This window comes from Sparus aurata, chromosome 21 (assembly GCF_900880675.1).
Source record: "Sparus aurata chromosome 21, fSpaAur1.1, whole genome shotgun sequence".
In the NCBI taxonomy this organism is placed as follows: Eukaryota; Metazoa; Chordata; class Actinopteri; order Spariformes; family Sparidae; genus Sparus; species Sparus aurata.
In genome coordinates, this window is record NC_044207.1 from 27,859,149 (window position 1) to 27,885,320 (window position 26,172).

Genomic DNA, 26,172 nt, shown 5'->3' on the forward strand with positions numbered 1-26,172 from the left:
CAGGCTGCTCACAAAGCAGGTTTTTTATGTCATGTCACCCTATCTGTGTGATGTGTGAGAAATAACATTGATAGCAGAAGTTTGGATATCCAGTGTGCATTATAAAACCAATGTTTGTGGTTTTGCAAATTGGATTAAAATCAGAGTCTGGTTGGATTGTGTACAGTTGATTGATCTGTGCACTGATTTAGTCGAGCAACCACTTTATAATTATGCTTATTGTAGTAATTGTGCTGAAGGTTTTCAAGGTTTGCTGATATTACCAATCAGATAACAGCACAAGTTTCTTTGCTATTACAGAGCTCTTACTTGTCTAATAACCACAGTGTTAATTGACAGGTACTTTAATTCATTTATCAAGCGATAATACCAAACAATGGCTTGTGAAATGTAGTTGGATAAATTAAAAGTGCACTATGTCTCCCACATGGTTTTGATGCAACTTCTAGCTGGTAATTTGGTTTATTGATCAGTAAGTATGAGATTAAAATCAACAGAAGGCAATGTGATGTTGAATTTGATTTGACGAGTGTTACTCATCCAGCAGTAAACCTCTCTGTCTGCTCTTACGTTAATGGGCAACTTGTTCTGGACGCTCTCCTTTCTGTCCGTTCTCAAGATGCCCTACACTGAGCGAGCTGCAGCTGGATGTGGTTTGTTGAAGTGTGACAGATTGTGGTTACATGACGGCTGCACGCGACCTCAGGGAGTTGAGTTTCGAGGAAAGTCGCGGTGAGAGGTGCCTAAGTGGGGCAGCCTGTGCTGAATCCAAGCTGTTTTGGGAAACGTGGACCTACATTTGCTGTGATTACGTGTGAAGGTCACAGTGCAGTACTTGACTGCCTGTGCTCGTTCCGGATGTGACAGACTGTAATAGATTGAACTAAGATCAGATTGTCTCACTTATCGATCGTGATATTGAGCCATACTGATGTTTTTTGTTTGTGTCTATCTCTATAACTTCTGCCACTTAGAGCTGTCATGTCACTAAATTTGAGTTGATGATATTTTCTCTTCATTTTATGCCACTCTAAAGAAAAGCCTGGTGGTCCTATAAGAGCTGAAACAGACAAACCCGTCCAGCATCAGTAAGGTCTAGAAAACCAAGGTCTTTATTCCTGACATAGTTTAACCTTGTGCTCAGGTTAACAGTTTATTGACCTCAACCAACAGATGTAAAAAGCATATTTCTGCACATTTGATATAGTATTTGTTTGTTCCATCCCTCAACTCATTTTTGATATTCAGTGGGCGTTATCAGCAGGTGCAGACCAAAATGCTTTTGGACCTACAACCAATCAGAAACAAACTGTTTGACGTATCGCTGAGCAACATTTGCAATTTGGGGCATTTCTTGGTCTCAAGTTTTCAAGCAGATAAGATAGTGTCAAGCCTTTCCATATTAAAGCCAATCTGTACATTAAAATGCGCTTCTGAATATATTTGAGCAGAGAATGCTGTAACACAATTTTGATTCATATTTGATCAGCACTGCCTTGTTTGACAGTTTTATCAGTTTTTTCATGAGACTGTACAACCAATCAGTGCAGCGAAACAAGTGACTTTTCAAATCTGATGACGCCCCTCTGTCAGTCATCGTATCAAACCCGCCCCAGAGTCAATGAATGGCTGTGATTGGCCCGTCAGAACCCAGGGTGGAGGGAAATCTGTCTGAATAGGAGTTTTGCCAAACGTATCTGCCAGAGCAAATGAAACATGAGCTTACAGATGCGTCCGGTTCCCAGGCTAGAAAATCAGCAGAGGAAAATGCAGAGTAATGTACTTTTCCATCCACTACAATTTTGCAAATATTAGAAGTTAAGTATCTTTGGATAAACATTTTGTAGAGGCTTATTCTCCACTTGGGTACCATTAAACCAATGAGATGATGGAAGAGCAGCAGTCATTCTTCAAACTGTGGAAAATGAAGTAGAAATAGTGATGGAAGTATGATAATTGTGTTTTATCCAGGCGAAGGAAAGAGACAGGGAAGGTCCCATTTTTCACTTCACATTACAATATACATACATAAATATGGCTAATAAGAAAAGTGATCACTACATGTAAGTTGACGTCTTGGCTGTTTCATAGTGAACTCTTCAAATGAGCTCAGTGAGTCTGATAATCATCTCTCCAACCTCCTCTCCCTTCTCTTTAAATAACTCCATAATGGGAGAGAAATGTGCTCTCTCTGATGAAAATAACTCGCTCAAAGTAATCACTGGCAGCCCGCCTCTGGACAGAAACAGTCTCAGCTCTGCTAACGAGTGTCATGTGAGAGCCGATGCAGAGCTGCTAACTCTGCCGCTCGCTAGTCCATGGAAACATTTCATGGGTTAATGGTGAAAAAAACAAAAAATCTTTTCCAAGGTGCTGCTTTCTGTTTTGCTGAGGCGGGAGAAAATGGGAGGGTGTGTTGCCTACATGTGCTGACAACGGCACATTTTCCACCCCATATCAGTTCAAACAGTCCCACACGCATTTCTTCTATAGCTTACCATCAGCCTCTACTCTTCGGCTGAGGTCCTGCCATCATGTCTTGTAGCTCTGGGTGGTTTTATTCTTCTGAACCACCCGTCTACCACACAGCCTGCTGTAAATCTTATTACCATCACATCAAATTAAGGTTCTTCCTGTGATTTTGCTGATTGGACCTCTGAGAAGATTTGTGCTGTCTGCTAAATAGCATTGCTGATGCCCGGAGCTTAATCTAGGCAGAGATAAGTGAAAGAGACACTCAACCTTCTAAATGCTTTTCAATATAGAGATTAAGAGTAAGCAACTCGTCTTGATTCATGGGTGCGTTCTTTGCGGTAACCTGCTTAAATGCTAGGATACTATTTGGAAAGAGACTTTATATAAGAGGGACAGGAAGTAATGTTCCATGGGTTTAAAAACGTTACAGCTACAAGTAATGATTATTGGCATTATCAGAGTATTTTCTCGATGGAAAAGAGCTAAAAACCCAAAGAAATCCAGGTTATAATCACATCCAACCAAAAATAACAACAAATCCTAAAACTACAGCCAATTTACGGTTAGTTGACCGACCAATTATTCAATTTATTTGCAGTTCTAAAATATTTTCTCCCTAATTAACAACCAGGTAAGTTTTCATAGAAGCCCAAAAAAGTATTTGTCTCTAGATATATTGTATTAATGTTTATACATTAGCTGTAATGTCATGGAAAGTTTGTTTACACAACATAAATAAGTTAAACATTTTAAATACAGCATTATATGAAGCACAATATACATTTCTGCAAACCCTGGACATGTCGCAGCTTTACTTTTCTTTATGAAAACTTTATGCAACTTTATGTTTTTAGGTTTAATTTTGCATTTTGTGTTGTTATGCTGTGCTTATACTGCTAAGGTTTAGCCACAAAAACCACTTGGCTGGGTAAGGATAAGATCATGCTTTGGCTTAAAATACCCTTCCACAAACATGGCAGTTAAAAACACATTAAAAACGTTAAAACACTGTGGTCCCTCTTCAAAAATGTCCAGTGGTTTCACTCTTACACATGCTGCTGAAACACGGTCTCAGATTCTTGTCTCTGGTGACTCCACCTTCTGATAAGAAAGTCCGGTCATAAAACATGTAACGTGAACATAATGCAACAGATATTGTTTACATGTCATTATGATGCATAGCCGGTGACGTTAACAAATGTGAACGTAACAGTGGTTTGCAGATAAAGGATATGCTAACATTTTACTCAGGTGACCAGGCTGTCATGTGAGATGAGGTGTATCGGTCTAAATCGTGTGAAAATAACTGGTCGGTGATTTACCTAAAAACCTTTTGCAGGATATTGCAGAGAAGTGAACAAGCGAGGGAAAAACAACCAGGGGAAATCTTGCACAAGGGAGGCAGGAAATTAACTTTTGTCTAACTGCTGCAGTGACTTAAGACGCAAACTTTCCCACACATATTCAGCTTTTTAACAACCAAGTGATACTCGTAGAAGAGCGCCTCCGAGGAATGATGTTTGCTTTTGAGCAGGTTGAGGAAGCTAGGGCCCTCTGTTTGCTCTGAGTTGTTAGAATCGGAAAAGTACAGGAAAGATAAGGTGAGCAAACCGCAGAGTTTTCACATGAAGTGCATCACCGTGACGGATTGTGTCATAGAGCATTCAGTGTCGCAATGTGCACAGATCAAATCTCAGGCCGACTCTGGATGATGTAGTTTAAAGCTGATTGAAAATCTGGAAGTGTGGCTGTGCAGCTAAAAACTCCTGATTGCTTTTTTGGCAAACTGATTCATAAATGAGGCTTAAAAATTCAGGTAGAAGAATGAGGATACGATGGAAATGAAAGAGATGCTGTCTTCTTCCTGCCAGGTTAGCCAGCTGAATGAACAGGTCGCAGGTTAATGAGGAAAGCTGTCCGTTCCTGTCATGATATGCCCATGATATGTCGGCTTTAGTTCAGTTGGCATCAGAGGCGAGTGTTTGGTTTGATTTGGCTAATGGACGTAGTGTAGATGAGATTTCCTTCAGTACCTGTTAGCCTGAACCAGGGAGGTAATCCATGGTGATATTGTCCCTGCGGTCACAGTATCACAGTAATCCAATCACAGGTCTTTATTAAGCTAATGCATAGCTGGCAGAGGTAACAGATGCCGTAGTTATATTGCATAATAGCTTCCTATCCCATGTTTACTGTTCAGCCGGTGCTTTAACGGTGACACCGCTAACCTTATTATTGTGCCTGTAAATCGAGAGGTTATAAAAAAGGTGTGGCTCAGGTCGCTTTGTCGTACGTGGATAAGTTTTCCCATGATCTACTCATCATGGATTCCTCAGACTCTTATACATTGAAAGTATGACCCCTAAATTGATCCATATTCTGGGTTTTGTCTGTCTGGACGGTTGGTTCTGTGGGTCTGCGTGTCTTTGTGCACCATGAATATAAAAGAAGACAGATTTCTTATCTTGATGCTCATGAAAATAAGAGTCATCTTCTTGGTTTCTTCAGGCTTGTTCTCACTGGATGTGACTCACTGATGAGTTGTAATATCCTGCTTTAACTGCTACTGACGCTGTAATATCCTGCCACTTTATTTAGATCAGATCAGATCACATCCAGCCAGACTGCACCATCTTTAATAATCACTGTCTGGGGGTAGAATATTCGGTTAAACCTCATTTTGTTTTGTTTTGGGGGGCGAGGGACATTACATTGATTTAAAGGATGGGCCAGGATGTGCACATTACTCCACGAGTCATGTTTCATTACGACAGAGTGCTGTGCTTTGTCATGTTTCTCTCTCGTCAGTGGTTTAAGGTAATGATAGTTTTCGTTGTTGATTGATGTACTGATTTTCGTGTTTATTAAACGATGAGCTGTTTTGTCGATAAAGAAGTCAAACAAAGTTGATCAGTGTTTCCCAAAAGCCCAAGATGACATTCTCAAATGCCTTGTTTTGTCCACAACCCGAAGATATTCAGTTTACTTTCAAAGAGAAAACATTTACACTAAAGATGCTGGAATCAGAGTAAATAGATTATTTTTTGTCAGTCTTCACGTGCCCCCGTACATCTTAAATGTGGTTGAAGTCATATGAGTGTGGAGGAAAGTCTATGAAAGTCACGACTTTAGTTATGTCAAAACTTTGAGGTGTGTTAGGGCTCATTATCCTGCTAGTATGGTGAATCATTCTCCACAAAGATGCAAACCAGAGGGTGTAGCTTGTCTCTGAAGCATGGAGTGGTACATGACTCCTTGGTCAGGGTGGCGTCAGTTCAGTTCAGGCGTCCAGTCATCCGTTGCAAAATTCTGACATTTCTTTGCCCACCTCAAGCAGTTTACCTTGTTTCACCTCCTGAGAAGTGGTTTAGGAACTACTCGTCCTCTGAGACCGCTGCGAGACAGCCTTCTTTTAACAGGATGTTTGCTGATTTGAGGAAATTCAGTATCTGTGGTGCTGCTTCTTTACAATCTTTCAGGGAACTAAACCTGATGTGTTGAGATCTGATGGCGGGGTCACTTTGGGTTTACCTGATCATGCTATGGATACAACTGATCCAGTTTCTGTAAAGCGTTGACTGCCTCCTAGAAACCTTTAGTCTGCATAAGAATTGACGCTGAGAAAGCCTCTCTTTGATAAGAACAACAATTTGACTTGTTACATTTTAATTTACTTTCTGAATCCTTAAACCTTCTGATCAATTCCAGCTATACATGGCAGGATTAAAGCTTTTCGGTGTGATCTCAGATTTTTGGACCAAATGAAGTGAATCAATTTGCTAGCACTTGCAAACATTTTGTTTCCTAGATCACCAGCAATCCAGGAAGTTTTAGTAATATGTTTAGAAGTCAGTGTTGTAATACACCTGCAACACTGCAGCTTTCTTTAAAAATCTAAAACACTAATACACATCTTTGAACTCTTAAGCTTGTTAGAGCATAACATATATCCTTTCCTACTACTCCCTAAGGCTCAAACTGGCACTAGCAGCAACTTGGTACCGTCTCTTTCTATCGAAATAGCACAGAGGTAGCCTGAGGCAGTGTATGACAAGATCTCATCCCGCCCACGGGCAAAACGTGCACTCAAAATATAATGAAACATTTTCTTAGCTTTGGCCTCTGTTATTGTCTTGATTTGCCCCGTGGATTAGTTTCCCTGAACTCATGTCTGACCTCAAAGTTCACTTCAGATGAGACGTGCCTTTTAAACTCCATTTCGGTTCTACTTTCAATCTAAAAACCTCTTTAAAATTCAGGTTGCTCAAGGTGTGCTGGCGCCTCATTTCATGTTGTAAGAGAGAGAGAGTGTGTGTGTGTGTGTGTGTGTGTGTGTGTGTGTGTGTGTGTGTGTGTGAGAGTGTGTACACATGTGACTTCAGCAAGAAACTATGTGTGTGATTCGACTAATCTGTGCGTTCAGCATGCCTCAGTTGGTGCTCCACTAGCCGTCATTAGCAGACAGAGGAACAGAGCTGGACAGAAAAACAGAGATACATTAGTGGAAGAAGACCATGTGAGTCACATTAGCGTCTCCACTCCTTCTGTCTGACTTTATGTGCCACTCTGAATCTGTGCAGCCTCTGAAGAGGATTAAAGGGCTTCAGTTTGTGTCTCGTTTATTTGTTCTGATTGGGTTAGGTGAGTATTAGGCTTTAAAAGAGATTGTTGTCTGTCTGTGTTGTAGTAAAGGTTGCATAAGAAGACAGAAAAGGAAGAGGCATTACAAAAGCTCGGTCTCCTGGGGAGAAGAAATATAAGGTTGTTATTTTACTTTTTGTACTTTTTAATACAATTTTTACCAGATGATAGTTATCCTCAAGGACTCGTCACAGCTTAAACAGCTTAACAATTATTGTATTGCCTTTTCCTTTGTTTTGTTTTTAGTTAATGAAAGTGTAGTTTTTACTTCAACAACAGTTTCCGTGACTGATCATCAGTATCTTTTCTGATACCTGTCTAGTGCTTCCTTTTCTTTCTTCCAGATGAATCACCAACTTGATGATAGTTAAATTGCTTGAGTGAGTTTTCAGGCAGAAATGTCAAACATATTTTGGTTCCAGCCTCTCAAATGTGAGACTTTGCTGCTTTTCTTTGAGTGAGTCTTTGGGTTTTGGACTGTTCATTTAACAAAAGAAGCAATAACAAGATGTCATTTTGGACTCTCGCATATTTTCAGAATTTTTTTGCACTCTTTCGACGTAACGATTAATTGGGTAACCGTGAAATGAATTGTCAGATGTTACTTTATTTGTGCTGAAGGATTTTCTGAATGTTATATTGAATACTTACTTTATGTCCTTGTTGTTTCCCCTCCAGGTCTGCACAGGAAGCCATGCTAATAAACCTCCTCTTGCGGTGAGCGGCCTCGTGGACAGTCGGAGGCATCATGGCGGAGCTGCCTATCGCTCCAGGCCAGGTCTACATTGAGGTGGAGTACGACTATGAATATAAGGCCAAAGACCGCCTCATTTCCATCCACCAGGGGGAATGCTACATGCTAATCAAGAAGACCAACGAGGACTGGTGGCAAGTGAAGAAGGAAGAGGGGACTAAAGCTTTCTATGTACCTGCCCAGTATGTCCGAGAAGTCCGCAAAGCCCTCATGCCACCTCCTAAACATATCCCACATCCTCCTGCTGCCACTGGCAACACATCTATGCCAACTGGGGGTGGGCTCTGGGTGAAGCCGTCAAGTCTGGATCTTAGCTTCCCGGACAAGCCTGCTGAGAACCTTCACAGACGTGAGTCTAACTATCAGCGCTCGCCATCTGCACAAACTGCCTCCTCCGGGCACTTCAGTCCCCCGATTCACCGCAGGGACAGCAACCACCACCATGCCCCCAGCACTCCCACCGACCATGAACGAGCTCTGGCTGACATCCTCGTCCACGGCGGAGGCCACCAGCCGGAAAACAAAGGAAGGTCCAGCACTCTACCCCGCAGCAGAGCTCGATCCCCTGATCTGGTCAGAACCCCCCTGGATGTGGACAGCACCCAACGCTGTGACTCTGCAGGTGAAGACCGACGCACCAACGACTCAGAGTCAGGAGACGAACTGAGCAGCAGCTCCACTGAACATCTCCAGGTAAAGTCAACATGCACATTTTAAGATTATTTTGTGCCGTTAAATGTTTTAATGCATTTAAAACATTTCTTCTCCGAGACCCAGTTTGAAGTTTGGGCGCAGTCCAAGACTTGCAGGAACACCCTGAGGGAATTCATTCATATTTGCACAATTGTTCACTTGGACTGAACGTCAAACTGTTTAGACTTTGACCGCACAAAACACTTTATTTTTAACTTTAACTTTATTCAACAGTACATGAATGGATTGAAGTTAATCATTTTATGTTGGTATTGGCACCAGATTTGTGAACTTGGCTCTACTTATTGTCCCACATCTTACTGATTTAAAGGTGTCGGACGTGTTTTTGGTGATCCGATCTCTTGACCCAGTTCTGACAGTTTTGTCGAACAGGAGAGCGATCTGTCACTCCAGGCCTAAAGCTACTGAGGTGCGGGACAAATGCAGCTTCAGTCAGAATGGCTCAGTGAGATGGGGCAGCTGATTACTTGTGAGCCTGGTCAGTGGGGGTGTTTGTTCCTGAAATCATTAGCTCAGTCTGCAGCTGAACAAAGGCCAGAGAGAAAATAGAAACCGGGTCTGTGTGGTGCTGCCACTGGGTGTAGACCATTTTTTTGTGTACAGAAAGGAGGGGATTGAAGTGCAAGTTGTGTTCAAGTTACACATGTATAGAGTGGTACTTTTACAGTTTGTGGACTTTGACCTGAATACCAATACTTAAATGTCATAAATGTCAACTTTGACACGGCTCCACGGCAAACAATGTAGTCACAGAGTGCAACTTCTGCTGTGAAAAATAATTTTCTTTACTTTATACTTGACCTTGACAAATCTGTAGCACGTTTTTTAATGTGATTTGGCCGTTTGTGAATCTTAACAGTTCCCTCTCAAGCAGGTTACCTTGCCTGCTATGGTCCACTTCAAAAGAGCCAGCATGCAGCTCTTTACATTCTTAATTTTCCTTTTTGCATGAATTATTATAACCACAATACAAGAATATAACAAATGCACATTCTCAGAGTTTTAGCTTAAGATATACAGAATAATAAACTTTCCAAGAAACCCACATACCCCTTCAAGTGACTTTAAGAAAGAACAAGACATTCGGTCAAAGTGTTTAGTCTCCCTCTGTGCTATCAAAGTAATTCTTGTAATTAATCTAGCTAAAAAGATTCGGATAAGATTAGGCTTCCCATCCACTAAATAAGTCCTGACTCCTGTTTCCTACTCAAGTTTTGGTCACTCCGGCACTCTGTCAACTTTACTTTTAGAGGTACTGACTTCAGAGCGATGCATCACACAATGACGTAACCACTGACTCAGTATGTTGTGTTTTTAAAGGTTATCTAAAAGTGAGCATATACAATTTCAAAGTTCGTATATTATCTGAAAGCGGCCCCCCTGTCCACAATGGAGTTCCTTCCTTCCTCTGTGTGCCATTTAAATGGCAGGAGAAAAAGGTCAAAGCAGTCGAGCCGGTTTTTGGTATTGTAGACATCAAGTCCAGCATTGTGTGACAGTAAACACCGTGATTTAAAAGAAATCAAAAGTTTTTCTTTATGTTGTTTAAGTTTTATATTGGAAATTAGATGAAACAAGAAGACAATGTTTGACAAGTTTGAATTGTATGATGTAACTGATGATGGAGTCGAGGTGTCTTCCTATTGCAGAGAAATTAAAGGATGTGGTTTTCTTCACATCCACCTGATTTAAAAATACCGTCCAAATGGCTTGTGCCAGCCAGTTGCATATTTTAAAAGCATTTGGCTAGTTGCTGGTTCCTTTTTTGAGCCCTTAACATTGTCTCCATTAGATGATTGATTGATTGTTTTGTCAGGTGGATAAACAATCCTACAAAGCTCATGTGATGCTGCAGGTGGGTGTTTCCAAACACCGGCCCGGTGAAGAGAAACTGCCTCAGTTTCAGTGGGTTGTGTGTTTGTTTTTCCTCTGTTCTGTCAGCGCACTGCTGGTGACAACAGCTCAGGTGTAAGTCAGGTCTTCCAAAAATATGCAAACCCTACCCCTCCCCTCATAGTATCTCCTCTCCTTTCCTTTCCTGCAGTGTAATAATAAACGAGTGACTTTTAAAGCAGGAGAAGGATGACTGAATGTGACAGGAAAGCAGCAGAGTAAATGTTTCCTGCTGCCTTGGCCTTGTTCCTTATTGGCAGCTCATCCGACGCCTTCTGCTCAGTTCCTGGCTCATGAGTGTGCAGAGCTGCACAGCTCCTTGCCAGGCTCTTATCTGCCACACTGGACCTAACGCTGGGGCCTACTTTGTCACCACTTTTGTGAGTAGTCAACTTTCACCACCCTCCGGCCTTCATTCATGGCCACGTTTATTCAGCAGTTGAATGCTGGGCTGTGAATATGTCATCCATTAGTCATTATCTCAGACAGATGAGTTGGTTTTTAATGAAGTGTGGGGTTGATGCATATCATCTTTCTTTGGCCTTTTCCAAAATATCACTAATTTCAGAAAATGGGCATTCATGTGTTTCTCATTAGTGGTATCTCAGACACTGCTGACTGAATTCTGATGATATCAGAGGGATGTATTAATAAAATGGGCTTTTATCAAGTTAGTTTCTATTCATCTTTTTTATAAAGGTCACAACAAAATCTATTAATATCATGGAATTGCCAGTAAATCCATGCAGATGTTTTCCATCAAGTTCAGCTTGATACTGTTGACCAATAGCAAGTATCCTTGGCAGTGACGGAGAGAGCAGAGAGCGTCCCTACATCACAATGGTTTTACTTTTTTATGCATGCATGAATTTAGCTGTGCCGCTTCCTGGTTTGAAGTTAGGCCTCTTGTGTTTCTTTCCGTTGTACATTACAAGGGGCCACACTCACCATAAGGGCAAAGTCCTGCTGCTAATGTAAGATCAAGACTTCCCACTGCCCCTCACAGTAAAACCCTTCTGGTAAAGATAATTGATAACATAACAGCTACAGAGAGTGTTGTAGTTGTAGTCTTCACTGTTAGTTCAGCTTAGCACAGGTGGGGGTTTGGTAAAAAAACACAAAATCAAGTTAAACAATACTTTCCCCATTCTATTACTCACACCACCTAACCCATTTGGTACTCTTTGGTGCCTTAAATGTTGAATGCTGTGTAGACACCCGGCAACACAATGATAAGGCAATAAAAAACAGCCATTGATCCTTATTTTGAAAATGTTGAAGTTACCAACAGAGCTCTCACTTGATAGTTTCATGCATACAGTAGGTTTTAAAGCCCCCTGGCTGAGGTGGATTGGACATTGTGTCCAGTGAAGCAAATGTCTCCCCCCCCCCAGCGTCTGAATATAGTGGCTGTCAAGGTCTCAGTGTGTTTTAATTTGCTGCTTCACTGCACCGCCTCATCCATTCTGCTTTCCATCACCCCTCTTCCTTCAGGATCATAATAATCCAACAGTGCTCGTGAGAAACACTGAGTATGCTATACACTGTGTGCTTTAACTTTACATGATTGATTTTGTTAGCGCCAGAAAAAAGCAAAGAAGAAGCTTTTTTTTTTTCTTCCTTCCTTTTTTCACCTTGTACCATCAAATGTCAAATCCTTGTTGCTGAACTCTGACTGCTTCTCTTGTCATGTGTCATGGTACACTCTTTGGTGTTGAGTCATGATGCACTGTGGCGCAATGATGGTGTGATACAGACTTAATTCTGCTATAAAACACCCCCGTAGTATTTGTCAGATACTTAATTCTTTGTGAATAACAGGGCTGAGACTAAAAATAATTGTCATTATCGAGGAATCTGCTGATTTTCATGAATAATCATTTAGTCTGTAAAATGTCTCATCATAATTTCTCAGAGCCCAACATGTCTTCAAATTGCTTCTTTTGACAGCGGCTCCTTTAACTGATATTGACCAAATTTGAGCATTAGCTTGATGTTTTCATACATTGAGTGTCCATATTAGAGTGAGTTAGTTAGTTAGTTAGTTAGTTAGTTAGTTAGTTAGTTAGTTAGTTAGTTACCCAAACCCACAATTCCCCTCTGACTTTATTCTCCTCTGTAGTGATCTGGTTCTGTTAGTGGCCGATAACACGAGACTCAATCGCCAGAAAGGTGTTGCCAGCAAAACCATTGATTTCCTCAGTTAGTGTGCCTACGTTGGACTCCTCCCTTGTCCAGTGCTGCATATTTTTCTAGCAGATTTTTAGAAGGTGAAATACTTTCAACTTTGCAGTGCAAGTAGTGCACATAGTCACACCGCTGTTTCCATTAATAACATATGATGGTCGGTTACAGGCGCATCACTGCTCCACAGGTGCTTCAACACACTTTTCCAAGCAGAATCTGTAGTGATGAGTATCTGTGTGATTGAGGCCTTACGTCAGGCGTGTATTTCTAGCTGGTTTCAGAAGTTGAAATATTCTCAACTTTTCAATAGGGCTGGGTATCACCAGGTACCTCGCGATACGATACTATCACGATATTTTGCCCATGATAACGATAATATCACGATACAGCGATTCTGCGATAATCGATATATTGCGAATAATTTCATCCACGATACATCACGATATCTGTGTCACTGAAGAAATTCAGAATTTAATGACTGCACTGAATCCATTTCACAGGAATTACAAAACATTGTCAATCAATTTTACATGAATGACAGCCAAGTAAACAAAGAGTATATTGCACAGTGACTCTTCGTAACACACACACTGACTACAACTATCATTAAATATCGATATGTGTGGGTTTCGGAGCTGCTTAAACCATTTTTTACATTTTATTTGGTTGTATACCTATGTTTGAATAAAGATAAAGTTGTGCTCCGAAGAGGGGTGGTGGTGGGCCAAAATGTTTACATTTTTAAATATCGATATTTGGCGCCAGTGTATCGATAACGTACCTCAAGACGAAATATCGCGATATATTGTAGTATCGATATTTTGGCACACCCCTACTTTTCAATGCAAGGCCCCGAGTCCCTTCACTTTCACCATTTATTTTATTTGTTCACCTGATTGCAGGTACAGTCCCGCTTTTGTCCGACACACTTGAAGCTTGAAGTTTTAATTTATCTACCAAGTTGTGTCCTATGACTCACCAAAAACGAGGACCGTCTGTGTCCATTCATCAGTTGCTCTTCCTTGGCACACTGCTTTAAGCTTCTCTCTAGCGTCTCACTTTTGAAACTAACAAACACGTAAGAGTTAGCCCCTCTCTTTGATTGTCACAGTCAACAACCCCCACTCAACCCTGCAGACTCCCATCGTTCTCCGTGACAGCTGTAATCAACTAATGACTCCCAGCAGGATGATTGATTGGAAGGAAGCACTTCCTCATTTGTTTGATTACCAAGTGTGGCAGGAAGTTGATTTGGCAAGTGCGTGTCTTCACACCGTCACACCTATTCGTTCAAGTGGCTGAACACACCCGTGCACATTAATGAACGTCCGGAGCGCATAAAAATAAGTCATTCATTAATTCAGTCATTCATTCAACACACACACACACACACACACACACACACTGAGTCAAGTGGTCTTGAGCAAGGGCACCATTTCTGTCAGTTATGCAAAGACACACACACACACACACACACACACACACTGAGGGATCTGTTAATGGGAGCCAGACCATCTGCACTACTGTTAATTCTCTTTCTGTGCCTTATTAAAAAGGCTTATTATATCACATGTTGGCAGGGAGAGTCAGAACTCACTGCAGGGTTATTTAGATGCTAAATCATCTTCTCTTTCAGGGGGGCCCAAAATGTTTTCATGCTGAGGACCCCCAGATGGAAACATAATAAACAATGGGCTCTGATTTGTAAAGAATTTTGATGCAGCATGAATTAATTGCAGTTGAGGAAGTTTCTTTTTATAACTTTGCCTCGGGTTTTCCATTGATACAGTTTATGAGCTTCTTCTTCTGCCTTTGACTACTGAGCTGCACCCTTCTGCAACTGTTGACAGAAAGGGAGTGACATTGAAGTTAAGTAAGCAGTCCACATATTTTCCCAGACTTTCTGCTCTTACTGCTGAAAAAGGTTGTTTTATTATGTTTTGGATAACCTCAGTTCTGTGTTTGCATTCTTTGTTTTTCCATCTTATCTTCCTTCGTCATGTTTCCTGACAGATTGTTTGTGGATTACAACTGCTGACCTTCTGTCACAAAACCCACTTCTCTCACATCTGGGTCACTATTCAACCAGATGACTGTGACAGTCAGCACAGTGACGTGCTCAGTCCCATAAATGCTGCAACTAATGATGATTTTTACTTATGATTAATCTGAGTATTATTCTTGATTGAATGATTTATAACTTTGTTGATGAATTTTCATCTTCAATCATCTCTTTAAGGTGAAAAATATAAAGAAAATAAGTTTATTTACCTGGAAGATGAGAAAAACAGAATCTTGAGCGTGCATTTTTGTTAGAAAAATTATTTAGAAGATGAATTAAATATCAAGATCTTTTGGTGGTTTTGTCCTGTCTTAAAATGCCTTGATATTGACAAACCATCGCTAAATCTTTGCTGCAGTGATTGCACTGTTTCTGTTGTGGATTCTGATGTATTTTAGGATTTGAGGCTCAGGATGACTTCACAGATGTCTCCTTTTCAGGAAAATCACCATCAGCAAACAGCAGTTCAGTTGGGAATAAGCATGAAAGTCTCAGTAGAGCAGCGCAGACTGTGTCAGTTTTAGAGCTCATCGCCAATGTTATGAAGCAGCCCTGAGGGGTTCATAGCACTGTTCTCAACCTGAGACACACACACACACACACACACACACACACACACACACACACACACACACACACAGACCTTCAGGCGGTCTGGCAGCAAACCCGCTCCCTTGCAGTGTGTTTGGCTGTTGTGTAACAGAGCAAGGGTAAAGCCAGGTTTGAAACCCTCACTCTGTGTCTCTCTCTTCCTCTCACTCCTTTTCTGTCCACTTTAATTTAAAATTCACTTGCTCCTCCTGGAGTTTTGGTCCATCTGTCCAGCTTAACCTCTTTAGGTTCAAGCACTGCAATATTAACTTGCTTCAACACTACAAATCACTGAACCTGCGCTAAAGTCAGTGTTGAAAGTAAAGGCTGCCTGAAAGGCAAAAACCACAAAATGACATCATGGAGCTGGATTATATTTTTAATCCAAATATAATAAACTTTAAATGTCACCAGTTGGGAAAACATTGACAGAAATTTGGCTAATCCAGCAAAATGAAATACATGTGTAATTATGGTGCTTACATCACCGTGTTGATGAAAACAGCTGTAAATCCAGTATTGCCGTGAAGCAAGCGAGACTGGCTCACTGATTTACAACACCGCCTCGAATGCTTAAACACCCACAGATTTCAACGAGATGGTTTGCTGTGAAAGGTGTCGTAAAGGTAACGACAGTGGACAGACTGTGTAGCGACAATTACACATTTATATGTCTCACTATTTAACAAAATGCTGCGACAGGGTGATAAGATAAAATACTACGATGATGATGATATTCAGCCAAATATCTCGATATCAATATTGTTTGGATGACTTTTGGTACGTCCACAAACACAGTGAGAATTTTTGATAAACAATCATCAGTAATGTGGATATAATGACAAAGTGGGTAAAGACAAGTATAACAACAAGTCTTGTAAGTTCAGAAAATGACAGCACTTTACTGTAATACAGCCTTTAAAACTAGGAAAAGACAACACTTATGTCGTATAATGATAATTTAAATTTAAGACGATATCTAGTCTCATATAACAATAAACATAAAATCGATATATTGTCCAGCCCTGTCCTGCTCGAGCAGCTGCCTTCTTTTGTTTTCTTTTGAAAAAAAAAAAAGCTAAAAATTAAGTTGTTATATGTTGAAATATGAAAAAATTGACCAAGGAATTGGAATCATGGAACTGTCAAGTCATGGCCTGAACCTGATCGACTTCAAGGACAACTCGTCAATTTTACACATCAAAGTGCATTTCCAGGTTTTGAGGAGCACAAATGCATACGTGGAAAAAGTAGTATGAAGCCTTTTGTTGCATGTAATCTGATAAAATGCTGGTCACATTGATCCAGCAGTTTTCCTTTAACAGGTCAGTATTGGTCTGGTATTGATCCTGTGTCTCTGAACACAGGATATAGGTTGCTGTTTAATATGTGAAGGATGCAGAACTGTTGTTTTCAAGTCGTTTAACATCATCGACATGAATTTACATATGAAGAAGAGTGTGGGAGTTGTGACAAAAACTGCAGCCAAAGATGTAGAAGATTTACAGCTTTCACGCTCGCACAGAAATAGATTTTTATTAAGGAGAGAGCGAACATGATTTTTTATTTTTTTTGGCCACAGCATAATGCAGATTTTTGAGCTACAGGAGTGATGAAAGTTAGATTCCCGACGAGCAGCAGTACGGTATAATGAATATCCTGGGTAGTGATTATAGGAGATCATCCAGCGTAAGGCGTAACTCTGCTCTGTATGACTTCTTTGATTAGAAGCAAAGAGGAGAAGATGTGTGTGTGTGTGTGGGGGCAGGGGGCACAGTGTTCCTCACTTTATGGAGCTTTTCCTAATCCCTCTGGGAGCTTCAATTGGATATCTGCGTGTGTGTGGACGTGCGCGTGGGTTATTATTTCAGCTCGGGCGTCCTGCGCTGTGTGTTGTGCAGAGTGGCATTATGGCATTAGGGGAGGGCAGGTCAAGCAGTGTGTGTTGTGGCAGCTTGGGGAGAGCGAGCATCACAGAGCACACTCTCTCTCTGTGTTTATGTAAGGACGTGTGAGTGAATAAGAGTCCGTGTGTGTGTGTGTGTGTGTGTGTGTGTGTGTGTGTTCAAGTGTGCACAGGGCCCCCACAGTGACATTATCTGGTTTGCCACAGTGACATGTCAGTCAGGGAGAGAGTTTGTGAATAAGGCAGAGGCTGCTGCGTTTCTCTGCATCATCAGCGTCCTCGCCAGCACCGCCGGCTACAAGACTTATTCCTCCGCAGCGCAGCTCAGCTACGGGACAGTATGTACCCAGATGAGAATGAGACGGTAAGACAGCTTTTTTTTTTTTATCTGTGCAGCAGGGATGCTCGGAAATACAGAAAACTTATGACAAGTGAGCACAACCCTCCATGTAGTATTTTCTGCTGTGTCAAAGTGACGTTCTGCACAGTGACTTGTAAATGTTTCTAACACATGCAACACCAGCCAGCGGTTTATTCCTTTTGTGTCTATCATGTCGGTTGCTCTCTGATAGATTTATCTTGAAAGGAGGTGCTGTCTGTTTTGAACTGCATTAAGCTCGCTACTGTATGTGTCGTTTATCTAATCCCAGTCATGCGAGCAGAGCAAAGTTATCTTCCCGTGCTTTCAGTCACACACGCACTCACACATCTGTGACTGTTTCCTCCCAGCTTTGTATTTCTGTCTCAGTCCTATTCTCTCTCTTTGTCTGCCTCTTTCACTCTCACTCACACACGCAGCAGCTGATCTTGCAGCTTTTGTCCACAAGCTCAGAGGCAGCCTTGTGTTTATTACCCATTCGTTCAGCCTGAGCGCTCACAGTGATCCATAACATCGACTGTTTGAGTCCCAGCTACTTTCTAGCCAGAAGGAACAGACGGGAGGTTCAGTCGTACTCGGAGTCTCTGACATGTTTGAACTGATGATGGCATGAGACAGGGTAGCTAAGAGGATGCGCTAAGCACTTGCCATGCTTCATTACATAAGCGCTGGCTACGTAACATTTGTTTGGACAGCTGGCTGGTGAGACGAGCTCGGGGCAGCAGTGATGATGGGCACAGGGAGGATGGGAAGGAGGCGGGGTGGCATAAAGGGCAGTGTGTTATTTTGTGATATTTATCTAGGTTTTTATTTCCTAAATAGCTAGAATGACTAATGTTCCACATGTTGGGATCACTGAACGATGTTTTATCATTTAAAATCATGTAAAACTGAATGCAAACTTAACTCTTAAAATGTTGAAATGTGAATTTCCTGGCAGCATGAAGCCACAAACTGCTCAGTTTCCTTTTATTTTTAACATTTTATTTTTCCTTTTTAGTGTTTTTTTCAGTTGCGAATATGTCACCTTGCATTAGATCGTCTTCAATTGACATGAATATCAAAACGCAGCAACCCTCTTCCTCTCATTTCCTCTGTATTCCCTTTTGTCTTCAGTTAAATGGCAGAAATTTTAAAATTTTAAAATTGACAGCTTTAAAGCTCAAGAAAAATTTAAAATACAATTAAAAAAAGAGAGGGAGGCATGAACCTATTACCTCTAACAGGATTGAAATGTGAATTTCCTGGCAGCATGAAGCCACAAACTGCCCAGTTTCCTTTATTTTTAACATTTTATTTTTCCTTTTTAGTGTTTTTTTCAGTTGCGAATATGTCACCTTGCATTAGATCGTCTTCAGTTGACATGAATATCAAAACGCAGAAACCCTCTTCCTCTCATTTCCTCTGTTCCTCCCTTTTGTCTTCAGTTAAATGGCAGAAATTAAAAAGTTTAAAAATTGACAGCTTTACAGCTCAAGTAAAAAATGAAAATACAATTTTAAAAAGAGGGAAGCATGAACCTATTACCTCTAACAGGGTATAATAAGAAGAAGCTCCCTTTTTAATCTAGTTTGTGTTTAAAGACGAGTCTTTGTCTGTGTTATGAGATCGCTGCCCTCCAAACCACCGCGTATATCTGAGCGGCCACTTAATCACAGAGAGGCGTACGCAGCGTATCATCGGCTGGTCCAATATAAATAAAGGTTTGCTTGTGGCCCTGCCTGTGTGTACTCATGCTTGTCCGGCTCATGACAGCGTGCACTGTAATTTCTCACTTTCCACGAGGATGGATTGTATTTGTGTGCACTTTGCCCCCAGTGAGGATCAGAGCCGGAGATCATTAACGTGGTAATATAGCTTTATAGTCTTACGTTAAGCGTAGTTCTGATGTGCATTAGAAAAGGCATGAAGAGAAGGATCACAACTTTTCGGTTCAACAGTATTTACTTAAAGGGTGCCTCCTTCAAGAACATTTTGACATCACAGACTCTCTTCTTTGGATTGAAAAAGTTACAGGAAATTCATGTCTTTACTTCCAAATTGCATGAAATCAAAGCAATTAGCTTAATATTGGCACAGATGTGACTGTAAGCTGAAATAGAAGTTGTGGTAAATTGGCTGTTAAAGTCTGTCATAAGCCAAACATAGTATTTTTATAGTATGAAGATAGTTTCTAGTTTTGTGTTTTTTTTGTTTGTTTTTTCCCTCCCATGTTCCCAAAAATTGAGTATCGGTTGATCACTAATGACCACTAATTTGGACTACTACCTATAATCTGACTACTTGATCGACAGGAAAATTACAAAAACATCATTAACACATTTTTAGAAGTTGTCATTTTCTAATTGAGCATTCTGTGGAACATGCAATGAATGTAAAGATTGAAACATGTATCAGGGCTGTTCACTGGTTGTTTTTCTGTCAGTGTTTAACCGGATCGTGTTAGCTAGTCTTGTTCAGCCTTCAACAAAGACCTACTTTCTCCACAGAGCTTACAGTGGTTTCTTATGAACAACGTTGAAGGTTGAAGATTGTACGTCAGTGGGTCACTGCATCTTAAGCATATTAGATCTTTTTTTAACACTGTCATTGTACTAGTCGCCCAATAATGTAGGCTGGTTGCCTTACGATAAGGTCAGAGGTCATCGGATAAAGAAACCAGTGTTAATGGTTGTAATATGAACTGGTTGGGGATCAATGGCAGGATGATCCCAGCTTAAGATTTGCTCTAGTTCCGCTGTGCGTCACATATAGGTTACTTAAAGCTTCTGTCTTCGTTTCTTTTTTCTTCTCCACTTAACTTGAGGTTACATATAAGCCTGAGATTATATATACTGTAACTCATGACACCAGATCTTATGTACACTGTTCTGCTCACAGTGTTGAGCAACTGTCAGGTTTAGTGATCTGAGACATTGACCTGCCTGGTATAAATTGCAGAATTAGAAATGCATAATAATTCACACACATTTCTCAAAGAAATGTCTCACTATTTACACAAAAATTGTGACAAGAGGTGCCTACACAGTGCTATCCTGTGTACATTTTATGTCAACTTCCATCATCCTAATCAATCAAAGATTTTTACTAGAAATCGTCCATTTCAGCTCCTGAAGAAGATCCGTTTGTGGCCCATACAGACTAAAAGTTCAGCTGAGAGCAAGATGGCACTCTGATGTAGCTTCTGTGCAGATAATTACTACCTAGCACTTGCAAAGAATTCATGCATGTGCATGTTCCTCTCAATAGTAGTCACATCTTTTAGACAGATGAAACACTGACTGTAGGATCTGATCATCTGCTGTGTGTCTCTATTGTCAATGGCTGCAACAATTACTCCATTATTTGAGGAGCTGCTCCAAAGAAAGTTTTCATTGTCATTTTATTTTCTGGTTTCTGCTTCTTAGAATGTAAAAATTTGCACATTTTCTTTGTCAGTTATGATCATGAACTAAGACTTATGGGTTTTGGATTGTTGGTTGGACAAAAGAAACAATTCTTTGACAAGTGCTTGACATTTTAGTGACTAAACCATTAATTGATTGATTGTAAAAACAATTAACCAGGTGAAATACTGATAATAAACATCGGCAAACTAAAAGTTAATCTTCTCTCCTTCAATATTGACTGATCAAAGAGAAAACTAGGCAGTCTCTACCATGAGAGAAATGCGCTCAAGGCACATTTAACCTTTTGGTGACAAGTTCCGTCTGTCGAGGCTGTTTGGAGAACAATCTCCACTAAATCTCAACCTTCTTGGAGTGTCCTCGCTGACCATTGGGTGTGACTGTAAACAGACTGAGTCTACTTTAAAGGAACCTCTCTAGACATGTTTTAAAACATACAGAAATAATCGGCTTTTAAAACACGAGTCTGTCTATAGTTGACAGTCACTGCACTAAATGACTAACTAAGGCGAAATGACACAGCTGTTTCTGTCTCCACTTCATCATAACGTCACTACCCGTCTGAACATCAGAACAGAAGGAACAGTTTCGTCTCAGCCCGAACGTGTCTTCGTAGCTCAAGGCCTCCTTATTTGGAGTTCAATCATGAATTACCCAAGACATGTTTCGGCTAGATTGAAAGCTGAAATGTTGACTCCTCCCCATAATGCTAGCTTTCAGTGTGGCGTAATACTTGCATGATCCAACCTTTAGCTGCATAGCTACATGTTTGAACCCAGCTCTGCAGCTTTTGTGTTTGTTTGTCAGGCAGTCCTCTGGTAACTTTGCAGCTGTGATTCCCTGCCTGCTCTCCACGTGTAGTAGAAACTGGCCCCCACATACTCTGTCTGAACAACTGTGATTTAATTGCTCTGATAAAACAAAGACGGACAAAGATTACGGCCCGGGTAGACGGAGCCGCAGAGTCATGCTGGGAAATTAGCTGCACACTGTCAGCTCTCCTATAGGTTTAATGTCGGCTCCTCTCCGGCAGGATGAAAGCTCCTTAACTTCCTGTTTGGACTGTTTCCCCTGAGGTAATTCCATTTTAGATTAGATTAGTAGATTATTCGAGGAGCCTGGCCTGACTGTTTCCTCTTCCTGCTCCTTTTCCTCTTCCTTTTACCTACTGATAATTTTCAATAAGTGTTTGAAACAGATGTAATACAGCATACTGCATTATCTGTGTGATTTGGTGTGGCTGTAGTTATCTCTAAAATGTACTGAAATCCTACAGAACAATCCCCCCTTTGCCTTGTTGAACTGGTATGACATGAACAGGTTTTTGTTCAGGTTATGCGGTCTAAGAAGCTCGAAGACGTGATGCAGACTTTTGTTCATTTGCATTCAAGACCAGAAATACAGGTTCAAGCCCAGTGAAAGGCATTCTGGTATTCAGAATAACATTTGGATTGGACAGTTGGATTTTAGTACGCCTAGTTGAATACAAATTCTAATCACAAAATGCTTGTTATCTGGCAATTTCTCTTCTGCTCTTTGTATCCTGTTAATTTGTAATTTTGTGCTGATCCTAATCGCTGCTTCTTGCTGAGTGAATGTATCAGTGAAGTGTCGAGACTGAGCCACTAAATGTTAACAGTATGTGAACCTCTGCAGCTCTGGCTTTGTGTTTTATCGGCTTCTGTGGAGATAAAATGTGTCAGGAAAGGCCACGAAAGAACATGGTTCATCCTGACCCCAACATTTGATTTCATTTGTCCCTCTAAAGGTCACTCTAACTTCAGCTGCAACCTTATTGTCGACAAGAGGATGTATGTCTTGTAGACGGGTAAAACAAAGAACACGCAGACACCGAGGCACACAGAGTACAATATATAAAACATGAAAACACAGAGTGACAACAGTAAAACCTGGAGAATGTTTGGCTGTTGATAAATGATGATATCTAAAGTAATTTTCCTGGAAGAAGTACAGACATGAGGGATAGACATCAGGTCTGAGTTATACTTCAGAATGCTGTTCCACTTGCAGATATTGTTCTGTGTGCTCGTATCGCATGCGCAAACTTGTCTTTTGTTGCGCCGGGTTTTGAGACCAATTAAACGCTTCAGAAGAACTCGGCTTTTTTGCTCTTGGTCACTCTTTTGCCTCTTTTGGGGGTCTTCTTCCTGTTTATTCCTTGATGTGTTCAAATATGGATTTGGACGTCAGTTACTATGGCAACATTCTCTTCAGATCTAAATTAATTGAACTCTGTGTCATCATGGCCAGTGGTTAGCCACACCTTAGAGAATAACTGATCAACATACTCGAGCAGTCAGACGGTCTTGTAGATTTATTTGGTAGGGAACAAAGAGCAAAATGATCGACTGTTGTGTTTGTTGAAAACACACATTGTAGTTTTCCTACCAACTTCCTGAATCAACTCTACTTACTGTTGTGTGCAGTTTTCTTTTATTATAGACATTACTGATACCTGCACTTTCACTTGAACCCCAAATAAAGTAGGTTTGAAAATTTGACTAAAATAAGATCAGTTCTAGCCCCAGTGGAAGTTGTTGTCACAATGTCAACAAAAAAATAAGACTGAAGTTGTAATAAACTGAGCAATTTTCCCCTTAGACATCTTGATAGTAAGCCAAACAGCAAAGTTCGCCATTATTAGATTAATCAATGACATCTTCAAATATTTATTGTTTCTTAACTTGGCTGCTTCTAAAGACCAAATAATAAAAATCAGGAAAACAGGAAGCTGAGGCTGTTTGATGTCATGTGGTTGTTTCCATTCAGCCTTGTGCCGTCCGTGGAAATAACAAGCTGCAATCAGATTGTTCTTAAAGTTATGTGTCTTTGTTGTGGAGCCAACGAGACAACAATGATCCACATAATGTGATGAATCAAGACGTCAGCTTTTTACTCTTCAGTTCAGATTAACCCAACGCTTCCAACAAAAACTCAGTAGCACCTACAGCTGAGTGTTCCTGACTGTCTAAGGGGAAATTCTCAGTTTTCGGTTCAGGTTGGAACACGTCTGGGGGGGAAATGGCTGTCTGAAGTTGTTGTCTGTTTTCTCAGAGCTCCTGTTTTGAATTATCACTCTGGCACATTTGAAGCAGAGTTTTGCCTCTATCTCTCTGCCTCCCTCCGTGCCTATCAGAACGACCTTGCAGGATTTGCATGGTCATCGAAGTAATCACAGCCAGCAGTTTCTATCTCAGGCTCATCTCCCCACGTTGCTTCATCCCCTGAGTGGAAGCTGCCAGGAATCATTTTGAAGACAAGCTGCAGCAGCTGACAACGCCTGTGCAATGCAGTTTTTCTCCCCCTTTTTTCAATTTGTGCAACTCGCCTGGCATTTTTGCTTGTATTTGTCCAGGGTAGGTTGGATGAGTAGGCTGGATGAGACATTATAAAAGATGGCGGTTATATGACACATATCCTGCCCCTTTCCCTCAAAAAGCCAATCGCCGGCTTTATAACAGCCAAGGAAACATATATGCAAATCATGTTCTTGCACTGAGGGAAGCGTACAGTTAAGATTTTTCAACCGTTTCTACCAATTTGGTGGCAGGAATGAGCGGGTGCAGACGGACTCTGAATGAGCATGGAAAAGGAGGATACCATGTAAATGCACAATAAAAAAAACCTTCAAAAAAGATATTGAACTCTCCCAAAATTAGCGCCATCCACCCGCCAAGTGCTGGTAAAATGTGCAGGTTGCTGGTAGATTTGCTTCACTCACCAGTCATCGTTCAGTCATCAGATAAGATTGGTCATTTTTTATTCAGTTTTGTGAAGTTATGGCTCCTTTCCCATTCGATAGGCGTCTGATCTTGTTAGCCTGATATAACTGCCTGGGGTCATTGCCAAGATGGCTGGTGAGTGGCGAGACTTGCCTTTAAGTACTTTGACCCTGCTTCAGATATACAGTAGTTGGCAACAATAGTGTCTCAGTAAAACTGCTGCGTCTTTTGTTGGTATTTGCAACTTTATTCCTATTTACAAGCATTTATGTAATATGTTAAGAAATTAAATCCAAATTTTTTTTTGGGTGCACCTATTTTTATGTTGGTGCATCTAAATGAAAAAGTTAGTCTGGAGCTAGGATGAGGTGCCCCTCCTTGTTTTATCCTACGAATGATCCTACAGTCACAATCTTTGCTTTGCAGTGTCTGAATACTAATTATTGACAGAGGTCCATGGATCTTCTGCGGAGTTTGTTTTGCAATAGATGATAGGACTGACCGTGTAGTTATAAATGAGTTTTCAGCCCACTCAGAGACGACTCATTGAGCTTGTGAAAGCTCCGTCTGTTGTTATTCTACTCATCGCTGCTGAGAAGCTCATAACTTCTTACAGCAATGATGAATGTCACAAGCAATTCTTACACCAGATATTTACCCCATGAAGTGGTAAGTTTAGAGACCATATTAAGAGAATATTGCTGCAAAATGTTCACACTCATCTAGACTGTTCCTCGTTATTCCTTGTGCAGTTTCTCTCACCCTGAGCCCATAAAGTCGTCTTTAAAAGAAGTTCTGACACGCTACAAGCTGAATGAAGGATCATCCTTAGCCAGAGGGGGATATCTCTTCCTGCCTCTGTCTTCCTCATACCTGCCCTTTTTACTGTCCTCCTCCTCCTCCTCCATGAAGAGGTGTGTTGTCGAGGCATGCGGCTGTAAGGAAACTGGGACACGTGGCCTCTTCTCTGTAGCTGGAGGAGGTGAAAAGTATTTGAGCACATGTGGTTTTTTTTTCTGTCTCTCTCCTCCTCCTCACCACATTCTTTAAGGTGTGCAGAGACAGGTTGATACACGATCCCCTGCTTAACAGAAAGAGTGTGAAATGAGCTCTGAAAAGTGATGTTTGAGGGAAAAAATGCACAAGAAAGAAAGAGATGAGGAGAAAGAAGATATATTGGAAGTAACATTTAGGGTTCTACCATCTCTATAGCAGATGTTTTACAGCACCACACCTTCATTAGTCAAGGAAAACAGTATACAATAAACACAATTCAGCAGCAGCACTTATGGTCAAGACGTTAATTAATTATTACCAAACAACACTAACACGAAAAAACACTTTCTGTTTGAAAATAGTCTTTGTGTTTTAGATTTCCCTCCTAGAGAAAACACAGTCGCCCTGGCCTGTTTTCTAGAAG

The 26,172-nt window shown here is 40.9% G+C and overlaps 1 protein-coding gene across 9 annotated transcripts in view; it reads left to right on the forward strand.

Moving 5' to 3' along the window:
* The window catches only part of LOC115573374 (rho GTPase-activating protein 12-like), a 57,203-nt gene that overhangs the window by 782 nt on the left and 30,249 nt on the right, over positions 1-26,172 (forward strand). For all 9 annotated transcript variants that reach the window (XM_030404127.1, XM_030404126.1, XM_030404130.1 and 6 more), the window contains exon 2: positions 7,795-8,563. In XM_030404127.1, coding sequence (XP_030259987.1) covers positions 7,865-8,563 — 699 coding nt within the window. In that variant the 5' untranslated portion in view covers positions 7,795-7,864. The remainder of the gene's footprint in view (positions 1-7,794; positions 8,564-26,172) is intronic.